General features: G+C 39.1%; 1 protein-coding gene across 1 annotated transcript in view; it reads right to left on the bottom strand.

Annotated features, from left to right (window-relative positions):
- The window catches only part of fndc3ba (fibronectin type III domain containing 3Ba), a 130,985-nt gene that overhangs the window by 27,236 nt on the left and 86,672 nt on the right, over positions 1-17,077 (bottom strand). Inside the window, exons 7-8 of the mRNA XM_084119642.1 lie at positions 4,950-5,014; positions 1,132-1,289 (exon numbers count right to left, since the gene is read on the bottom strand). Of these exons, the coding sequence (XP_083975768.1) occupies positions 1,132-1,289; positions 4,950-5,014 (223 nt within the window). The remainder of the gene's footprint in view (positions 1-1,131; positions 1,290-4,949; positions 5,015-17,077) is intronic.

Here is a 17,077-nt window from a genome sequence, read left to right on the forward strand (position 1 = left end):
AGTGGCCTGGAACAGCACTACCCAACTGTGAGGACAAATTGAATGGTGCTGCACAAACCAAATTTAAACGTAGCATGAGTATTTCATCCTACTTGAATACGAAACAATTCTATTACATAAACCTCTATGGGAACAGCAAATTATTTTAATATGAAAGTTGAAACCATATTAAACATCCATGACATTATAAACAGCACTGGTGAAGAAAACAGGAAAAATACCATAAGATCTTTTAATGTTTTTGAAAGAAGTCTTTTATGCTCACCAAAGTTGTTTATTTAATCAAAAATACAGTAAAAGAGTTATATTGTAAAATGCTATAACAATTCATAATAACCGTTTTTCTATTTTAATATATTTTAAAAGGTAATTTAATATTGTGATGGCATAGCTGAATTTTCAGTATCATTACTCCAGTCTTCAGTGTCATATGATTCTTCAGAAATCATATGTTGATTTGCTGCGCAAGATACATTTCTAATTATTATCAATGTTGAAAACAGTTGTGCTGCTTAATATTTTTGTGTAAACCTTGTCAAAAAAAATTTCAGTATTCTGTGATGAATAGAAAGATTATTTATTCAAATAATTTATTTGCATACATTTTTTATTGTTTTGGTAACAATGTAAAAGTCTTTACTTTCACTTTTTATCAGTTTAATGCATCTTTACAGAATAAAAGTATTTAAAGTTTCTTTAAAAAAGAAAAAAAATAATCATACTGAACCCAAACTACTTTTGAACGATAATAATACAATATAATATAATATAATATAATATAATATAATATAATATAATATAATATAATATTCCATATAAATTCCACCAGCACCACTGCTCTCATATGTTAGTCTGGAGTAATGCTTTGAGACTCATGCTTCAAACAGATGATGACAGGGTGTGAGAGGTCTGATTATCTTTCCTGTCTGCTCTCTGGATACTGAATCATACAAGTCCTGGTGAGAGAACAGGCTGCATCCAATAATTCTATCTGCTCGATGGATGATGTATTCATTTCTAACTTGCTCCCTTGTGGTGAACACTGTTAATTTATGAGAACATAAAGACTTCTCAAGGATTCTGAGCAGACTACACAGCTCCTCTGAGATTATATACTCCAGTCTATCTTACCTATAAATGACACGGTACTGGCCGTTACGACCTTTGTCTGAGAGAGTGACCTCATAGCTGCAGGTAAAGGGGTGTCCGTTACTGTGCCTGTCTCTGTTCTGGAGGCCTGCTGGTGGAGCCCAAGAGAGTCGAGCTGTCCGGGCCTGGATATTAAGAACCTGTGAAGCAAACACAGAACAAAGACCATCAACTGTAGAACTGGAAACAATATTATTAAGCATGTCAAGTGTCTTTGAATCTGTGGGTAGGTGATGCTCACAAGTAGATTTTTTATTTATTTTTAAACAGTGAACAAAGATAAAATGTGTAAATGTAAAGCAAGGTGTATATTTTAATTGTCATTACTGGTCATTATTTAAAAAAATTTTTAAAGAAAAAGCTTCTGTCATCATTTATTCCTTTTCATATTCCTACAAGTGCAAATATTCGATTTTGTCTCTCGATTAATATGAGCACAATACTGCAGGACATGCCACTATCAAAAACGACTTCATGTCAACCACCACTGTAATTCTAAGACTATAATCAGCTTTCAAATGTGCTGCAAAGAGCTCCAGTAAAGCAGCCAAATGCGATTTAAGACAAAATTGGAAGGAGCAAGTCATTTTGATAAGAGTTTGTGGGATTGTCATTTCATTATGAGGTTAGCATAACCCAACTTTGAAACTATTCATTTGCTAAACCTACCAGGATTATAGACTTGCAAATAAAAAAAAGGAGTATCAAGCAATAAACAAAAGAAAAAAACATGGCTAGGTAAGAAATGACTCACATGGACTTTAATGTGACAGTGCAATTAATGTTGTACAGACATAAAACAACAACAACAAAAACATTTCCTCAACCTTTAACCACAGACTTTATTTAATCCGTAACACAAAAATTGCTCTTTCAAAAACCCAACCTGGGAACAAATGGGTAATATTAATTACCTTCCGTTTTTAGGCCTGCAATCTGAACCACTCTATAGCTCTGCAAAAACAACTATTTATATGTCAAACACAGAAATGAAGGTATACACGTAAAGAGGCAGAGCGGCTATAACTCCTCCACTATAACAGGTCATTCAGTGTAACCCTGTGTATGAGGGTATAACGCTGACATGAATGAGCTGTAGATGTCCCGCTCTACCTTCAGTCAGGCAGAAGCAAATCTCTCAAACGCAATCTGTCCTGTGGCAAGAGTAACTGCAGGTGAAAGTATGTCTGTGGAAAAGCTATGGTTGTTGCTCTCGGATGTGCACAGCTAGGATTGCCACTGGCACTTCTGAAGCTACACCAATATGTTCTCAACAAAACCGGCTGCCATCAGACCCGGCTTTCTCACTGAGATACTGAAAAGCTCAGAGACCTATACCGGTCAATAGTTTGGGGTTTGTATGATTTTTTAAACGCTTTTTAAAAATGTTTGCTCACCAAGGCTGAATTTATTTGACCAAAACAAATAAGAGCTAAATTACAAATTAAAATAACTATTTTAAAATATAATTTATTACTGTGATGGCAAAGCTGAATATTCTCCAGTCGTCAGTGTCACATGATCCTTCAGAGATCATTCTAATATGCTGATTTGCTGCTCAAGAAACATGTCGTCTTCTGTTTGTTTGTTTTTTCAGACCTGCAATAAAAAGGTAACTAAGAAAAAAGAAAAAAAAAAAGAAAAAAAAAAGAAACATATGTCGTCTTATTATCAATGCTGAAAACAGTTAATGCTTGATATTTTTGTGGACATTTGATTCTTTGGTGAATAGAACAGCTTTTATATAAAATAAGTGTTTTTGGAACATTATAATTTATAATTGTCTTTACTGTCACTTTTGACCAATTTAAAGCATCCTTGGTGAATAAATAAAAAACTTACTGACCCCAAACTTTTGAAAGATAGTGTTTGTATGTATGCATGTATGTATTTTTATTAAAAAAGTGACTCATAGTTCAGAGTAAGGACATCAAACAGGAAGTGATGCTCTGTCTTTGCAAAACTTTTATACACTGTGGGGTAAAGTATGTTTAGGGTGCAGTGCCACCAACTGGTCAAAGTTGTACATTATGATTAAATCTGCTTTTTTTTAATAAAAACTACCATCAATATCTTAGTGCTGTATTTCTTTGGACCATGACTCAACCCTGGGCTGCATCAACTATAATGAGAAGTTGGAGTGCATGAAGTGGGAGAGAGCTTGTGACATTATTTGCCACTAAACTTCAGCAATACAAAGGATTTGGCCCCAGTCTGCAGTATCCAGTGCGTTTCTACTCTGTGACACTCTCAATTTTAGGTTCATGAAGAAACTGAACAAGAAAGGCAGCTCCATTAGAGGATGTTGCAGAGATGAGGATGAGGGCAAATTTAAGTCATTTACTTCCAAACTCGCACATCCTTCCAGATTGCCTCATCTTGGGACACAGATGTTTTCCACACTACCTGCCTGCACCCATCAGGCTATATTCCCTCTGTACTCCATGTTATACGCCAAATTTACTCCCAATTATGGAGCTGCAGGTATATTTTGCAAGTATACATATATCGTTCAAAACTGTGGGGTCAGTACGATTTTTCAATGTTTTTGAAAGAAGTCTCAAAAAGACTGCATTCATTTGATCAAAATTTGTAAAAACAGTACTATTGGGAATGTTATTAAAATTGAAAGTAACGTTTATATTTTAAAATGTAAATTTTTCCTGTGGTGACAAAGCTTTATTTTCTTTGTCACATGATCCATCAGAAATCATTCTAATATGCTGATTTGCTGCTCAAGAAACATTTCTTATTATTATCAATGTTGAAGACTGTTGTGCAATTGAATATGCTTTGTGGAAAGCATGATGTGTTTTCTTCAGGATTTTTTAATCAAAAAATTTTTACATTTTAAATTGCAGTATTTTAACTGTAGCTTTTGATTATTATTTTTTTGCTGAATAAAAGTATTAATTTCTTTTAAAAAACAAAACAACTTACTGATCCCAAATGTTTGAACGGTAGTGTATATAGTGTTATTTTTATGTTCTATAAACATTCTATAGTAGGAGAGGCAAAGTACTGCAGAACGTACAACTATTCAATGTCAAATGTCAGTTTTGTTAGAATGTAATATACAGACAGACAATACTGTAGTTTTCAGACACAGACAGATGCACGTTTGTTATTAAATATAATAATATAATAAAATATGATCTTTCAGTCAGCAGTGTTAACAAACTGATTTGAATTTATTTACTGCCTTAATGCCACTGATTTTATGATAATGAGGGATTAATTTTACGCTGAGGGAGTAAATGAGACAGCTGTTCAAATGTCACACACACACACTAACAAATACATGCAAACTAAAACACAAAACAGAACAGATGATTGATGACTATGGGTTAGTTTCACTTATGGATTATCACTTAAAGTGACAGGGTGTCCTTAGATAGTTCTGAACTAAACAACAGCAAGTGAACAGATGGGGAAAGAACAGAGCAAACACTGGTCAGAAAACATTGTTTTGATGGAAATGTTTACCTAGTCCTCAATTGCTTGACAGTGGAACATAAAAAAATAAATAGAAAAAAAATAAATAAATGCTGCCCCTGTGTGTCTGCAATTGGAACAGTTTGTAATTGTAAACAAATGTGAAAAGATCTTGGTGACTTTTGCTGAATGTCTCCTTATGACATATACATTTAATTAATAATGTCATGTCATGTTTTTATGCCCACTTGTATTTGCAGCCTGTACATTCTGTTGGCCATTAAAGGACATCATGTTTATCTGATAACATTAAAATCATTAGTATTTTTAATTTGTGAGGTTTTTAACTCATATTCCAGACCCACCTGTGGTTTTTCCATTCCCGAAAGAACATCCTGAACTCTCTTTGCTTCTGAATCATGATCTGCAGCTGGGAGAACGAAGAAGAGACAGAAAAATAAAAGGGTGTTATTCCGATATGAATCAGCAGAGGTCAGGCTTAAGTCAGAAACGGAGCAGGAGAAAAACATCAAGTGTTAAAGGGTTAAGTTCACCCAAAAATAAAGAACATTGTGTCATAATTTATTCACACTCATGTAGTTCCAAACCCAAATAACAACTTATTTATTTATTTTTTCACTTTTGGGTGAACTATTGCTGTAACCAATAATCATCTTTTCAGGTAATGGACTTCTCTGAAACAAAGAAATAAACACATTAGAGGAGAAAACAGAATTATGTTTGAAAATAGAATATAAATTTGAGAAAAATTCACCTTCTGTCAATACTTTTTGCACAACAAGGCATTGAAAAATATATATTTCATAACCGCAGACCCCACTGAAAGTGCGCTGGCACAGCGGACACATGATCTGTCGGAAGCTTGCATTTCTACGTCTCTCTACTGTACCACATCCATAACTCGTCTGCAACTCCCATGCCAATTTGAATTCTGCACGTGGAAAAAATGCTCAATTACCTCATGTTCCCAAGGCCGGATTAGCTCACTTAATCTACCAGATCATTAGCGACAGACAGTCTGACAGAATACCTTTAAATCTTTATTGGCCTGTGGCTACACACACATATACCCACAACTGCTCACTAACCCCTAATTTATCATTTCCACTGAAGAACCAAACAGACAGGATCCACATGAGCAGATTATTCTCTTCTGGGGAGTAACCTTTTGCTCGATTTCACTCTCTGGATGTTAGTGTTTGTAAATTAGTTTTTGTGCGTGTGGCCTCCCCTTGGTATCTTGGAATATATATATATATATATATATATATATATATATATATATATATATATATATATATATATATATATATATATATTTTAATATATTAGTCAAACCAAAAATTATTCAGACACCAGATATAATTCTTTACTAATGGGTGCAGGACACTATAGTTCACTTATGTAAGTGAGGATAGCAAAATAAAAAGTTAACTGTGACATATTACACCCAAAAATTCTTCATACAGTGGACTAATAGTGTTTTTTCTTTAATTGCTATGCAACCTTTTTACATCACAGACTGAACAAAATTAAGCATTACTTGGTAATTGGTTGACCTAAATTTGTATTATCTAATTGTGTACTTAAATTTAACAGCTGACAGCTATTCAACCTAATTCATTTGTGAGAAAGTCTAACAGAAGGATGGCCAGTGAAATATCAACTGATTTGATAACTCTTGTCTCTCTTTGAGTTCTTGTCATATTCTATTACCATTAAATGCATTTTGGTTTGACTGTATACCCACACACTGATAAAACATTATGACAATCATAATTAAAATGAAGACAAAAAACACATGCATAGTAAGTATCAGAAAATTGATACTTGCTGTCTTCATATTAATTATGATAGTACACAGAATAATGGCTATAATTTGTCCAGTCATAGAACCAATGAGATAAAATTTCCTATTTACAGTCAGAAACATTAACCCGAAGCTGAAAAAACACATTATTTGTCATCCAACCTAATCCACGACATGTCTATGATTGATGTGTGTATTTATTACTAGAGTAAAGCAAACTGGGAGTTCACAGCACCTCTGGGCCTTCATGAGTCATGGTAACAGTGATGTCATACACAAATCACCTTAACATGACCCCAGGAGGTAGGCACAGGAAGTGCAGGCTTCCCTGAGAGATGGAAACCTTACTAATGCTGTGTGTGTGTGTGTGTGTGTGTGTGTGTGTGTGTGTGTGTGTGTGTGTGTGTGTGTGTGTGACAAATTGAGTTATTACTGAAAAGTGATGAGTAATTGTGCATACATGGAAGAATATAAGGTGGCCTTGCTCTTGGCATAAATAGAGCGCTCATTTAAACCCACCCTAACACGAAAGATGGAGTCATAATTGTAGAGAGACAGTCTATATACTGTAGCAAGATTGGTGTTTTGTAACTTTTAGGGCCTGTTTACACACCTGGTCACTTCATGCGTTTTCTCTGATCAGATAGCCATCCAATTGTGAAAAGACCAGGTGCAAATGCCCTCCAAAATGCTTTCGAGAAAGATTTAAATCTGATCACTCAAACCACTTCAGGATGAAACTGGACAAGTGTAAATGCATCTGGTTGTTGAAACGACATGTAAATTTGACTCCTCCCAAGATATACATATATGTGTGAAAAAATAAACATGTAAGGGTGTATTGTAGGCTTTATGACATAGGGTGGGAATTGAAGATCGAATCTATATTTGTTTTGCGGAAACATGTTTATGTGGCCACGTATAACTGGAACAGGTTTGACAAATCAGATAACTATCTGATCAGTAAAAACACATGAAGTGACCAGGTATAAACAGGCCCTTAGTCCATATGTGTCAACTTTGAGATTATCAATATGCTAAAAGTTGACAAAATTAAGTTTCTTTGAAGATTTATCCCACACTACACAGATTTTTTTTTTGACCGATCTAATGTCTCCTGAATGAGAATGTTGCTCCCCCTAATACAACCTGCAAGTAGCAGCACATGGTGCATGGCTGTAACACAACCAATGCCCATTTATAAAAAAAGAAAAGAAAAAAGGAATAAATCCATTTAAAAATAGACGAGAATGTCGATATGTCCTAATGAAACTTCCTATTTCACAAGGGAATACATCAAGACTGGCCTCATACAGCAGTTTCATGGGGTCTGTAAGTCATCTATGCTGACTCAAACTAGCCATCAAGTCCACTTCCAGTGCGTCCATCCTCTCCTCTCCTTCCGCTTCCACACTCTGAGGAACCTCTTTCTATTGCTGCTTCCAAGCACAACACTTGACTTTCCAAAGCTTCATGTCCGTTTCTCACGCATGTCGTTTCCATAGGGAGCGGACGGTTGAGGCTAACTGCTCACTCTCTGTCTCGCCCTCCTGCCACGTTCTGAATAACCGCTGTTACACTATATATAAATGAAAATAAATAGAGGAAGTGAAGATGATAGAAGAAGAGGGAAAAAACAAACACCTCTCATTTTAAAAGTAGAGCTAAATTATATTCTGCATCATGCTAAAGAAGTTAATTTCCTTCTTTATTTCTTATGTCTTCTCTGGATATCTGGGGTGGAGAGGAGTTTCTGCCTTCAATTATCGGCCAAGGTCAAAGACGGGAGAACGGAAAAGGGGGGGGGATAAGGAATGTGAAAAAAGGGACTGAGTTGAAGTGAATATAACCGGCAACATAGAAGTGACAGAATGAGATGAAAGAGAATGTGATAGAGGGGAAAGAGAAACATTTGATCAAACCCTAACTATAAGTTGTAAACTTTGCTGTGTAGCGCCTGCTTGTTATGAAGAGTTGCTATATTCAGGCGTGCTATAATCAGCTTTTCAACTGTCGGACCAGCTATCCAGACATCTTGAACTCTCACTAAGTAACAAACAACCATAATACCCTAGCAACCAAATAGAAACATGCTAAAAACACTCTGAACACCTTACCAACTGGATAGCATCACCTAGGAACTGTATACATAGTTAATAAGCAAAGTCAAAGGTTTTAAAGGCTACGCTCTGAGTCATGAGAGAGCTCACACTTGACCCTACAACACTCTTTAAATCAATACGAAAATCTGTCTCTGGACTTCAGGAAGCATTTAAAAAAAAAGTTGATAGTGGTCTAGAGCTGCAGTGTGAGTGGAGTGTTTGGGTGTTTAGCTCTATGTGAATGAGTGTGCACGTGTATATAAAGAGGTGCTAGGTAAACATCCAAAACTGAATTTGCAGACTATTGGGGAAAAAAGTCTCCAAGAACACCCACAGAGCTGCAGACGCCAAACGGTCAGGCCAGTAACTACACCCACATGTCTGCGCGTGCGTTTGTGAATGTGTGCGAGTGCTGGAGCACTGTGGAGCCGCTACAGGCACTAAAAACAGGCTCACATCTTCTAGTTAGCATCCTGAATTAAGGCTAAAGATAGAGAAACTAGACTGCAACTATCAGGTGGCCTGATCAGTCAGACATAAACAAGTTTCACAGACCTAAATTCTGTTAGTGGGGTCGATTTGTTTGTTTGCTTTTAGATTAAAACCTCCTGGAATTTTTCATGCACTTCATCCAGAAAATAAAGAGTTCTTTTGTGGAGAGGCACGTACAATCTGCTAATTACTCCCCCCTGGTGGAGTGAGACGAAACAGCACATTCTTGATTAGTTACGGTTGTTAAACACATGCAGCCTACGGGGCCAGAGAGGTTCTGTGAGTCCATACAAAAATGTACAAAATGACAGAGCAATGCTTAGTCAACCAGAAAATCATCAGGAAAGACAAACTGAGGTTGTGGCTATACTAACAGATCGGAGTCAAGATGACTACAGCTAGGAAATCAAACTTGGCATGTTCTTTTTAAGCACTTTGTAACACACACTTCATTATATTAAAACAGATATTGCTTTTAAGGCACAACAGGAAAGAGTATATTGCCAGGTGATCAAATAAAACAAAGAAAAAAATGTCACTAATGACCGGTTGTGAGGGAGGAGGGAGTGTGGGAGTAAGAGTGAGAAAGAGTTGCAGGCTCCCAATCGTTCTCATCTCCGCATAGCACACATTCCATCTGCTCAACAGCTGGCTGTCTAATCCCTCTCTCACACAAACCTGTGCCTCCCTGAGAACCACTGCAACAGTGCACTCGCTCTCACACCCTCACAGACACAGCACAGCTGACACAGCCACTCGCGCTCAAGAGACATAAACATGAACAGACATTCTATCCATCCATCCCATCCATAATCTATCTATCACAGATAGATATCAATCTATAGACATCAGCGTACCTATCTGCGTGCCTGTCTGTCTATCTGTGCACACGTCTAAATAGTCTGTCAGTCAATCTGCATTCCTGTCTGTCTAGAGATCAAGAGTGCCGAGAAAAGTGAAAAGTCCTGAAAAGTGAAGCCAAAACATTTAGATTGCTGGATGCAGTATAGCTCATAAACCCCACCTTCTCATGTAATCGAATGAGACATGAGACAAACTAAACAATCAAATTACACTTCAAATAATTTCTGTCATTTTAGGTATTTTTTTATCACGCTGATGTAAATTCAAGAGTTCGTTTTTTAAATAAGTTTGGGTTTAGTTAGTTATTTGATGCTGTAAAAACGGGGGTTTGACGTCATGACTGACAGCTGAGATTGAAAGCTTCTCTGAATGAAGTTACTTTTACTTACTTTTTTCGGGATTTTCGGAAGGAGATTGGAGCTTTAACTTTAATTTCTACATTTCTGTTATTTCACACCGACATAATGAGTTGTTCTGCAGTAATCTGTACCAACCGATTCTACGGGAGTGAGGGCGGGACCTTGATATCACGGCTCCACTTCATGCTCACTACCACGCAGACTCAGCCTTCGAGTTCCCTATTGCGCAGATTCTGCCTTCGAGTTCACTACCGTGCACACTCAGCCTTCAAGTTCACTACCGCGCAGACTCAGCCTTCGAGTTCACTACCGCGCACACTCATCCTTCGAGTTCACTACCGCGCAGACTCAGCCTTCGAGTTCACTACCGCACACACTCAGCCTTCGAGTTCACTACCGCACACACTCAGCCTTCGAGTTCACTACCGCGCAGACTCAGCCTTCGAGTTCCCTATTGTGCAGACCCTGCCTTCGAGTTCACTACCGCGCACACTCAGCCTTCAAGTTCACTACCGCGCAGACTCAGCCTTCAAGTTCACTACCGCGCACACTCATCCTTCGAGTTCACTACCGCGCAGACTCATCCTTCGAGTTCACTACCGCACACACTCAGCCTTCAAGTTCACTACCGCGCAGACTCAGCCTTCGAGTTCACTACCGCGCACACTCATCCTTCGAGTTCACTACCGCGCACACTCAGCCTTCAAGTTCACTACCGCACAGACTCAGCCTTCGAGTTCACTACCGCGCAGACTCATCCTTCGAGTTCACTACCGCGCACACTCATCCTTCGAGTTCACTACCGCGCAGACTCAGCCTTCGAGTTCACTACCGCGCACACTCAGCCTTCAAGTTCACTACCGCGCAGACTCATCCTTCGAGTTCACTACCGCGCACACTCATCCTTCGAGTTCACTACCGCGCACACTCAGCCTTCAAGTTCACTACCGCGCACACTCAGCCTTCGAGTTCACTACCGCGCACACTCAGCCTTCGAGTTCACTACCGCGCAGACTCAGCCTTCAAGTTCACTACCGCGCAGACTCAGCCTTCAAGTTCACTACCACGCACACTCATCCTTCGAGTTCACTACCGCGCAGACTCAGCCTTCGAGTTCACTACCGCACACACTCAGCCTTCGAGTTCACTACCGCGCAGACTCAGCCTTCGAGTTCACTACCGCGCACACTCATCCTTCGAGTTCACTACCGCGCACACTCAGCCTTCAAGTTCACTACCGCGCAGACTCAGCCTTCGAGTTCACTACCGCGCACACTCATCCTTCGAGTTCACTACCGCGCACACTCATCCTTCGAGTTCACTACAGCGCAGACTCAGCCTTCGAGTTCACTACCGCGCACACTCAGCCTTCGAGTTCACTACCGCGCAGACTCATCCTTCGAGTTCACTACCGCGCACACTCATCCTTCGAGTTCACTACCGCGCACACTCAGCCTTCGAGTTCACTACGCGCACACTCAGCCTTCGAGTTCACTACCGCGCACACTCAGCCTTCGAGTTCACTACCGCGCAGACTCAGCCTTCGAGTTCACTACCGCACACACTCAGCCTTTGAGTTCCCTACCACGTAGACTCGGGCTCCAAGATGTCAGTGCAATATTTGGACATTGGTGGCTTCACTTTTCTACAATGGTAGAGAGTGAAGGTGTTTCGTCAATCTTTTTTAAAAGTCTATGGTCTAGAATCTAGACAGTCAATCTGCGTCTGTCTGTCTGTCTAAGTATACCTATCTGTTCTTGATAGTCTATCAGTCAGTTTATCTACAGTATTTGCATTTCAGTCTGTCAAAACCATACTGTAGAATTAAAATATTGATTTTAAACATCAGCAGTACACTGCCTCTTCCACTTGAAGGGGGTGGATTGGAATCCACTGCTGCTTCAATGTATATGTAATGAGTGATTATAATCAAGGTATTAATCAATATTTTTCCTTCTAAATATCAAATGAGTTGAATGACTTCTCTGGAGATTTTACTTTGTTATAGAAGTTACCAGTGTGATTACTGAAATGTTCTTTTCATGTATTCTTTAATGTCTGTATTTGATATTTGAATGCAGTAACATTGCTTGCCTATTTATCCCAGCTTCCAGAAATTAAATAGGGACTGGTTTTAGGGACTGGTTTTGTGTTTGAGAAAGGTCTTCAACATGTTAAAACACATAGGGGTCATTGAAGCCAATAGTTTAAGGGACCATTTCTTTGTTAAAGCCAGACTAAAATGTAGCCTTCCTTGAGAAAGAACGCATTATCTTGATGTTTTGAGACGAGACTCCTGTTTATAGTTAGAGCCTGGCCAAATCCAACCTTGGAAAAGATGTGTGTCGGTGTGTGTGTTAGTCTTATTGATTACAGGTTAAGGAACCACTGGCATTGTTGGAGATTGACTGAGTTGTTCGAGACAGCAACCCAAATCTGTGACCTGGAAGGTCACGACGTGCCTAGCTTCAGGGTCCGAGTGTCAGCGGTATAATCTATGGAGATATGCTTCTGTCTATCTGTATATGTGTGGAAAATTACTATGTTTATCAATTTCTTAGCCAATCAGAATCATTCAGCCTGTAAGCAATGACGTAGCTTAGACCTTGGAAATGGTATAACTGCTGTGATCTTTGTAACTGTAAGCAGGGCGGCCTACGAACTCCTGTATGAGTCTTGAAGCTGACTTCTGCTGATGAAACTGCAAACTATCTTTAGTAAAACTTTTCTTCAATTTTTTATAATTCTGACTCCAGGTCTTCTTTCAAACATCTGGTCCTTGGGTCCTAAACTGTTAACCGCTAACACACTATACATCATTTAGCAGACTAAACTGGTCAGCCTACCTTGGAGAGGTTGAAATGAGGACAAGACAGCTCAAGACGTTAGCATTGCCCATATCTCCTCTTTAATTTTCTACAAAAAGCGTACTGTATATGTGTGTAAACGTCTGATAAACTATTGTTTGCTTTCATTTTAGCCCCATCAGCAGAATGGATGCTTGTTTTTCAACAACTGCCAAGCTGGCATCAGTCTTTTGCCTTTAGTGTGCTAGCTCCATGTCTCTAGCTATCTCCAGAGGGACTCTCAGTGGCACTCGCTCACAGCAGAGATGCATGGCCTCCCTACTGCCAAGGGACACAAGGATACGCCAGCGCTTCCTGGAAGGGAACTGGAAAGAATGGAGAAAGTTGGCAGAGGCTAGATAGTAGGGATAGAGGGAAAAGGAGGGAGGCGGAGGGAACGAGACTGCTGAGAGCTGCAGAGCGACTGAACCGGGGTGACCTGCTCTGGATGCCCAGTGCCACAATCTCCACAGAGATTTTTGCGTTTACTTTGTGCCTCCTGAATGTGAATAAGAAGTATATGGAGCTGGGGAAAAAGAATACTAAATCTCATAATTTACATTACTCCAGCTTTTTATTTAGTCAGTAATTTGGACATTTTATATTACATATTAATGTCTCCAATGCGTTTGCTCTTTTATTTTTTTTTATTTTCATCATGTGTAACAGGGCTCAACAATAAGGATGACTCACTGACTTTGGTTTGGACCATGTGAGTTTTGGGTTAGTTGTCAAACTTGCCCATTTGAGTCACTGTTGCTTTGTCCCGGAATCTTGTATATCCATTTGAAAAAAATTATAATAATCTGTGTGTGTACATAATGGATTAATGATAAGTTTATTTGATTTGACTGGTACAGTAAAACTCCAGCTATCTCGGAGGTGTCTTAACAGGCAGGTTTTTTCAAAAGACACCACTAATAATCCTGCCACAGACAAACACTTCCATTGAAACAGACAGAGTTTGTGCATTGTGTTACTGTAAGAGCTGTAAGAAGTACTTCCCAGAAAAACACACACATGTTGATTTTGGCCCAGTTCTCAGTGCCTTCTATGGCAACTTCTTGAAAAGCAACCTACCCAGAATCGTAAGAATCTCTTGATAGGTGAGAGTTCTGGCATGCCAACTGTAAATGACAGAATAAGCACCGGCAGATAATAGAAAGGTCATGTTTAATTAGTTGAAGAGCTGGCATCCGGTTACTAGGTCTTGGCAGCCCTCGACCTTCTCATCTTATTCAGTTTCCCCAAGTTGCGTCACCCCTCATTGCTCAATCACATGCTGTTATCGAAGTGACCTTGGGGCATAACCTTTCTCAGTGTTGTGAAACAGTGAATGTGGGAAACTGTTACCATTGTGGCAAAGACACAAAGCCAAGATTAACTAACATCTGTTGCTTCTGGTCAATAATGACGGAGTGAAAGCACGTGGCTGGAGGAAATGCACAGTGCCAAAGAGGATCAGAAGTGAACATCTGTTTCTGCTTGAGTCCATGCAAACACACAAGGAGAACTGGAGATAGAGAGGAGTTAAGGTTGAAGTGCTGCAAGCCTGAGACTATGAGAAGGTTAATCTAGTGGCCAGTATTCCTCTGCACACAGGCTTAACCCCAGCCTAATCTAGGTAATGAAGGTGGAGCGCTAAAAAGCGCAAATATCCTTGCAGCTTAGGAACTAAGGAGCTGATGGGCCCCGGGATGTGGTTTCCTGCCTTATGTAATCGAGCTTCATGAGTGGAGGTGAGTGTGTTTGTGCCCATGGGGTGATCTGAGCAAAGACCATCCAGGCGAGGTGCTGAGAGAGAACAAGTCGAGTTGTTTTCACAGCTCCAGTCATGTCTGGTAGCCAGGCCTGGATCTTCAAGCTGCTATGCCAACAACGTATTTTCGACAGCTGGAATGTCTGCCCTTTTGTTGTCCGTCTCCTCTCACATTCCCTCCATTTCTCTTTTTTGTTCTTCTTTAGTCTTGAGAGTTTGATCATATTATTGCAGCTTCCTCTCAAAAAGAAAAAAAAATCTTAACCTGATCTCCGGCGTGATCTAGGGAGCCAAGTAGTCTGCATATGTGGTCATGATGATTTATGCCTAAGAGCAAGGCTGCAGTGAGGCCCAGATGGCCGTAGCCCTCAGTAAGTGACGTGAGCTAGAAGCCTCAAGTTTGTTTTCTATACTTCAACCATTCAGTCGACTCCACAGGGCTGCGGTATCTTGAGACTTGACCCTAGCGCCTTGCTTCTGGTGATCTCCACAAAACTCATCTGCTTGGCCTATGCTGAGTGCATTTAAGTGCATTTATGCTCGATAACTCAATAATGTTATGTAAGGTCTTTTGCATGCTTTAAAGGGATAGTTCACCCAAAAATAAGAAGTTGAGCATAATTTTCCAAAAAAAGAAATACATTTAGTCCTGGTTCACTTAATACAAAAGATACAAAACAAGCGTTTTTATGACGTATATTTTGCGACCGAACTTTTCGAACATCCAAAACAATGCTGTGTGCTGGGCAAAATGTGCTCCCTGTATGCGAGTACTGTACATGATGGTACATGATGGAGCTGACAAATCGTTAAGACCTTATAAAATGTGTAAAGGCCTCAAGGTCTTATCTGCTGGGAATTCTGCCAGTCAGCATTCGCCTTTGATTCTGAAGATACTCTAAGTGTGAGTAACAGATACACCATATGGATGTATAAGCACTTCCTTAGCTTGTTAACTGCGAAGGTCTATCGTGAGCTGATCAAAGGATGGGCGGCTTGCAGCAGACAAATGACATTTCCATGATGTCAGTGCGCAATGAGTCAAGTCTTACAACACCTGCGTATAATGCTAAATGTTCTGCCTTTAACATAATACACACACAGACAAATCATTGAATAGGGAATGTTTTTTTTTTTGAGGGCCAAAACTGCCTTTTTGGCAGATCAAAAAAATGAATGGGGTCATTCCTTTTGCCCCACTTGTCAGCACTTGCAAATGTCCATGCATTGACGAAACACCTGGGATCAGAGGCACATACATAATTTAAAGCTAAAACTTCAAGGACACTAAAGGCTGAGAACAAAAAAGAAAAAATTGGCAGAAGACAGTGCAGAAAAAAAAGCAATGACCTTCTGGAGTGCAGGCATGTGTTTAAATAATTTAAAACAGTTATGAATGTATGCTCTGAAAAATGTTTATATTAAGAAATGTTCTTGAGAGCAGAAAAACAGCATGTGAACACATCTTAAATGGAGCTCTTCTGCAATCGGCACTGCAGGGGGCCTGATAAGGCACATGTGGAATTGGTGAGGATCGGTGGCCATGCTCAAAGGACCCCTTCATTGGTAGAATGTGATTCCACAGGTATGTGGGCTGCCTTTCAGCAGAGGCCCAACCTGAGATACAAGGGCCACATTGTGGGTGCTGGAAAAATGATAGCACCTTGGCGATTCCCAGCTATGCAGTTTCCGCGGCATGACGACCCCCTTTACCTCTATTGATACACTTATCTCTCTTTTTTTTAAGAGGAGAGAGAAAAAGTTTGTGGATACACTGAGGGAAACATGCATTACAGATGTCTAATGGAAGCCGTGAAACATCAGAGGTTAAATATTCTAGCCATGTACAAGATGATTTAATGTAACCACAATAACATCTATAATGTCTTGTGTAAACGTTGCTGAGAATATTTGGCACAAAGCAGAACGTATCCATCTCCCTCTGCTCCGACTCTTAAAATTCCATGTAACTTATTTGCTTTGCATTATGAAAGAACAAGAGTTTACATTGATGTATTTTTTTATTAAATTAATAATATTAAAATAACATTTGTAAGTTTAATTTTTTTTATATATATATATATATATATATATATATTATTTTTTTATATTATTTATTGTATACACAAAAGTTTGGGGTCAGCTAAATATTTTATCAACAATACAGTAAAAACAGTAATACTGTGAAATATTATTACAATTCAAAATAACTGTTGTATATTTCAATATATTTTAAAATG

This window comes from Abramis brama, assembly GCF_963993115.1.
Source record: "Abramis brama genome assembly, chromosome: 7".
Taxonomy (NCBI): domain Eukaryota; kingdom Metazoa; phylum Chordata; class Actinopteri; order Cypriniformes; family Leuciscidae; genus Abramis; species Abramis brama.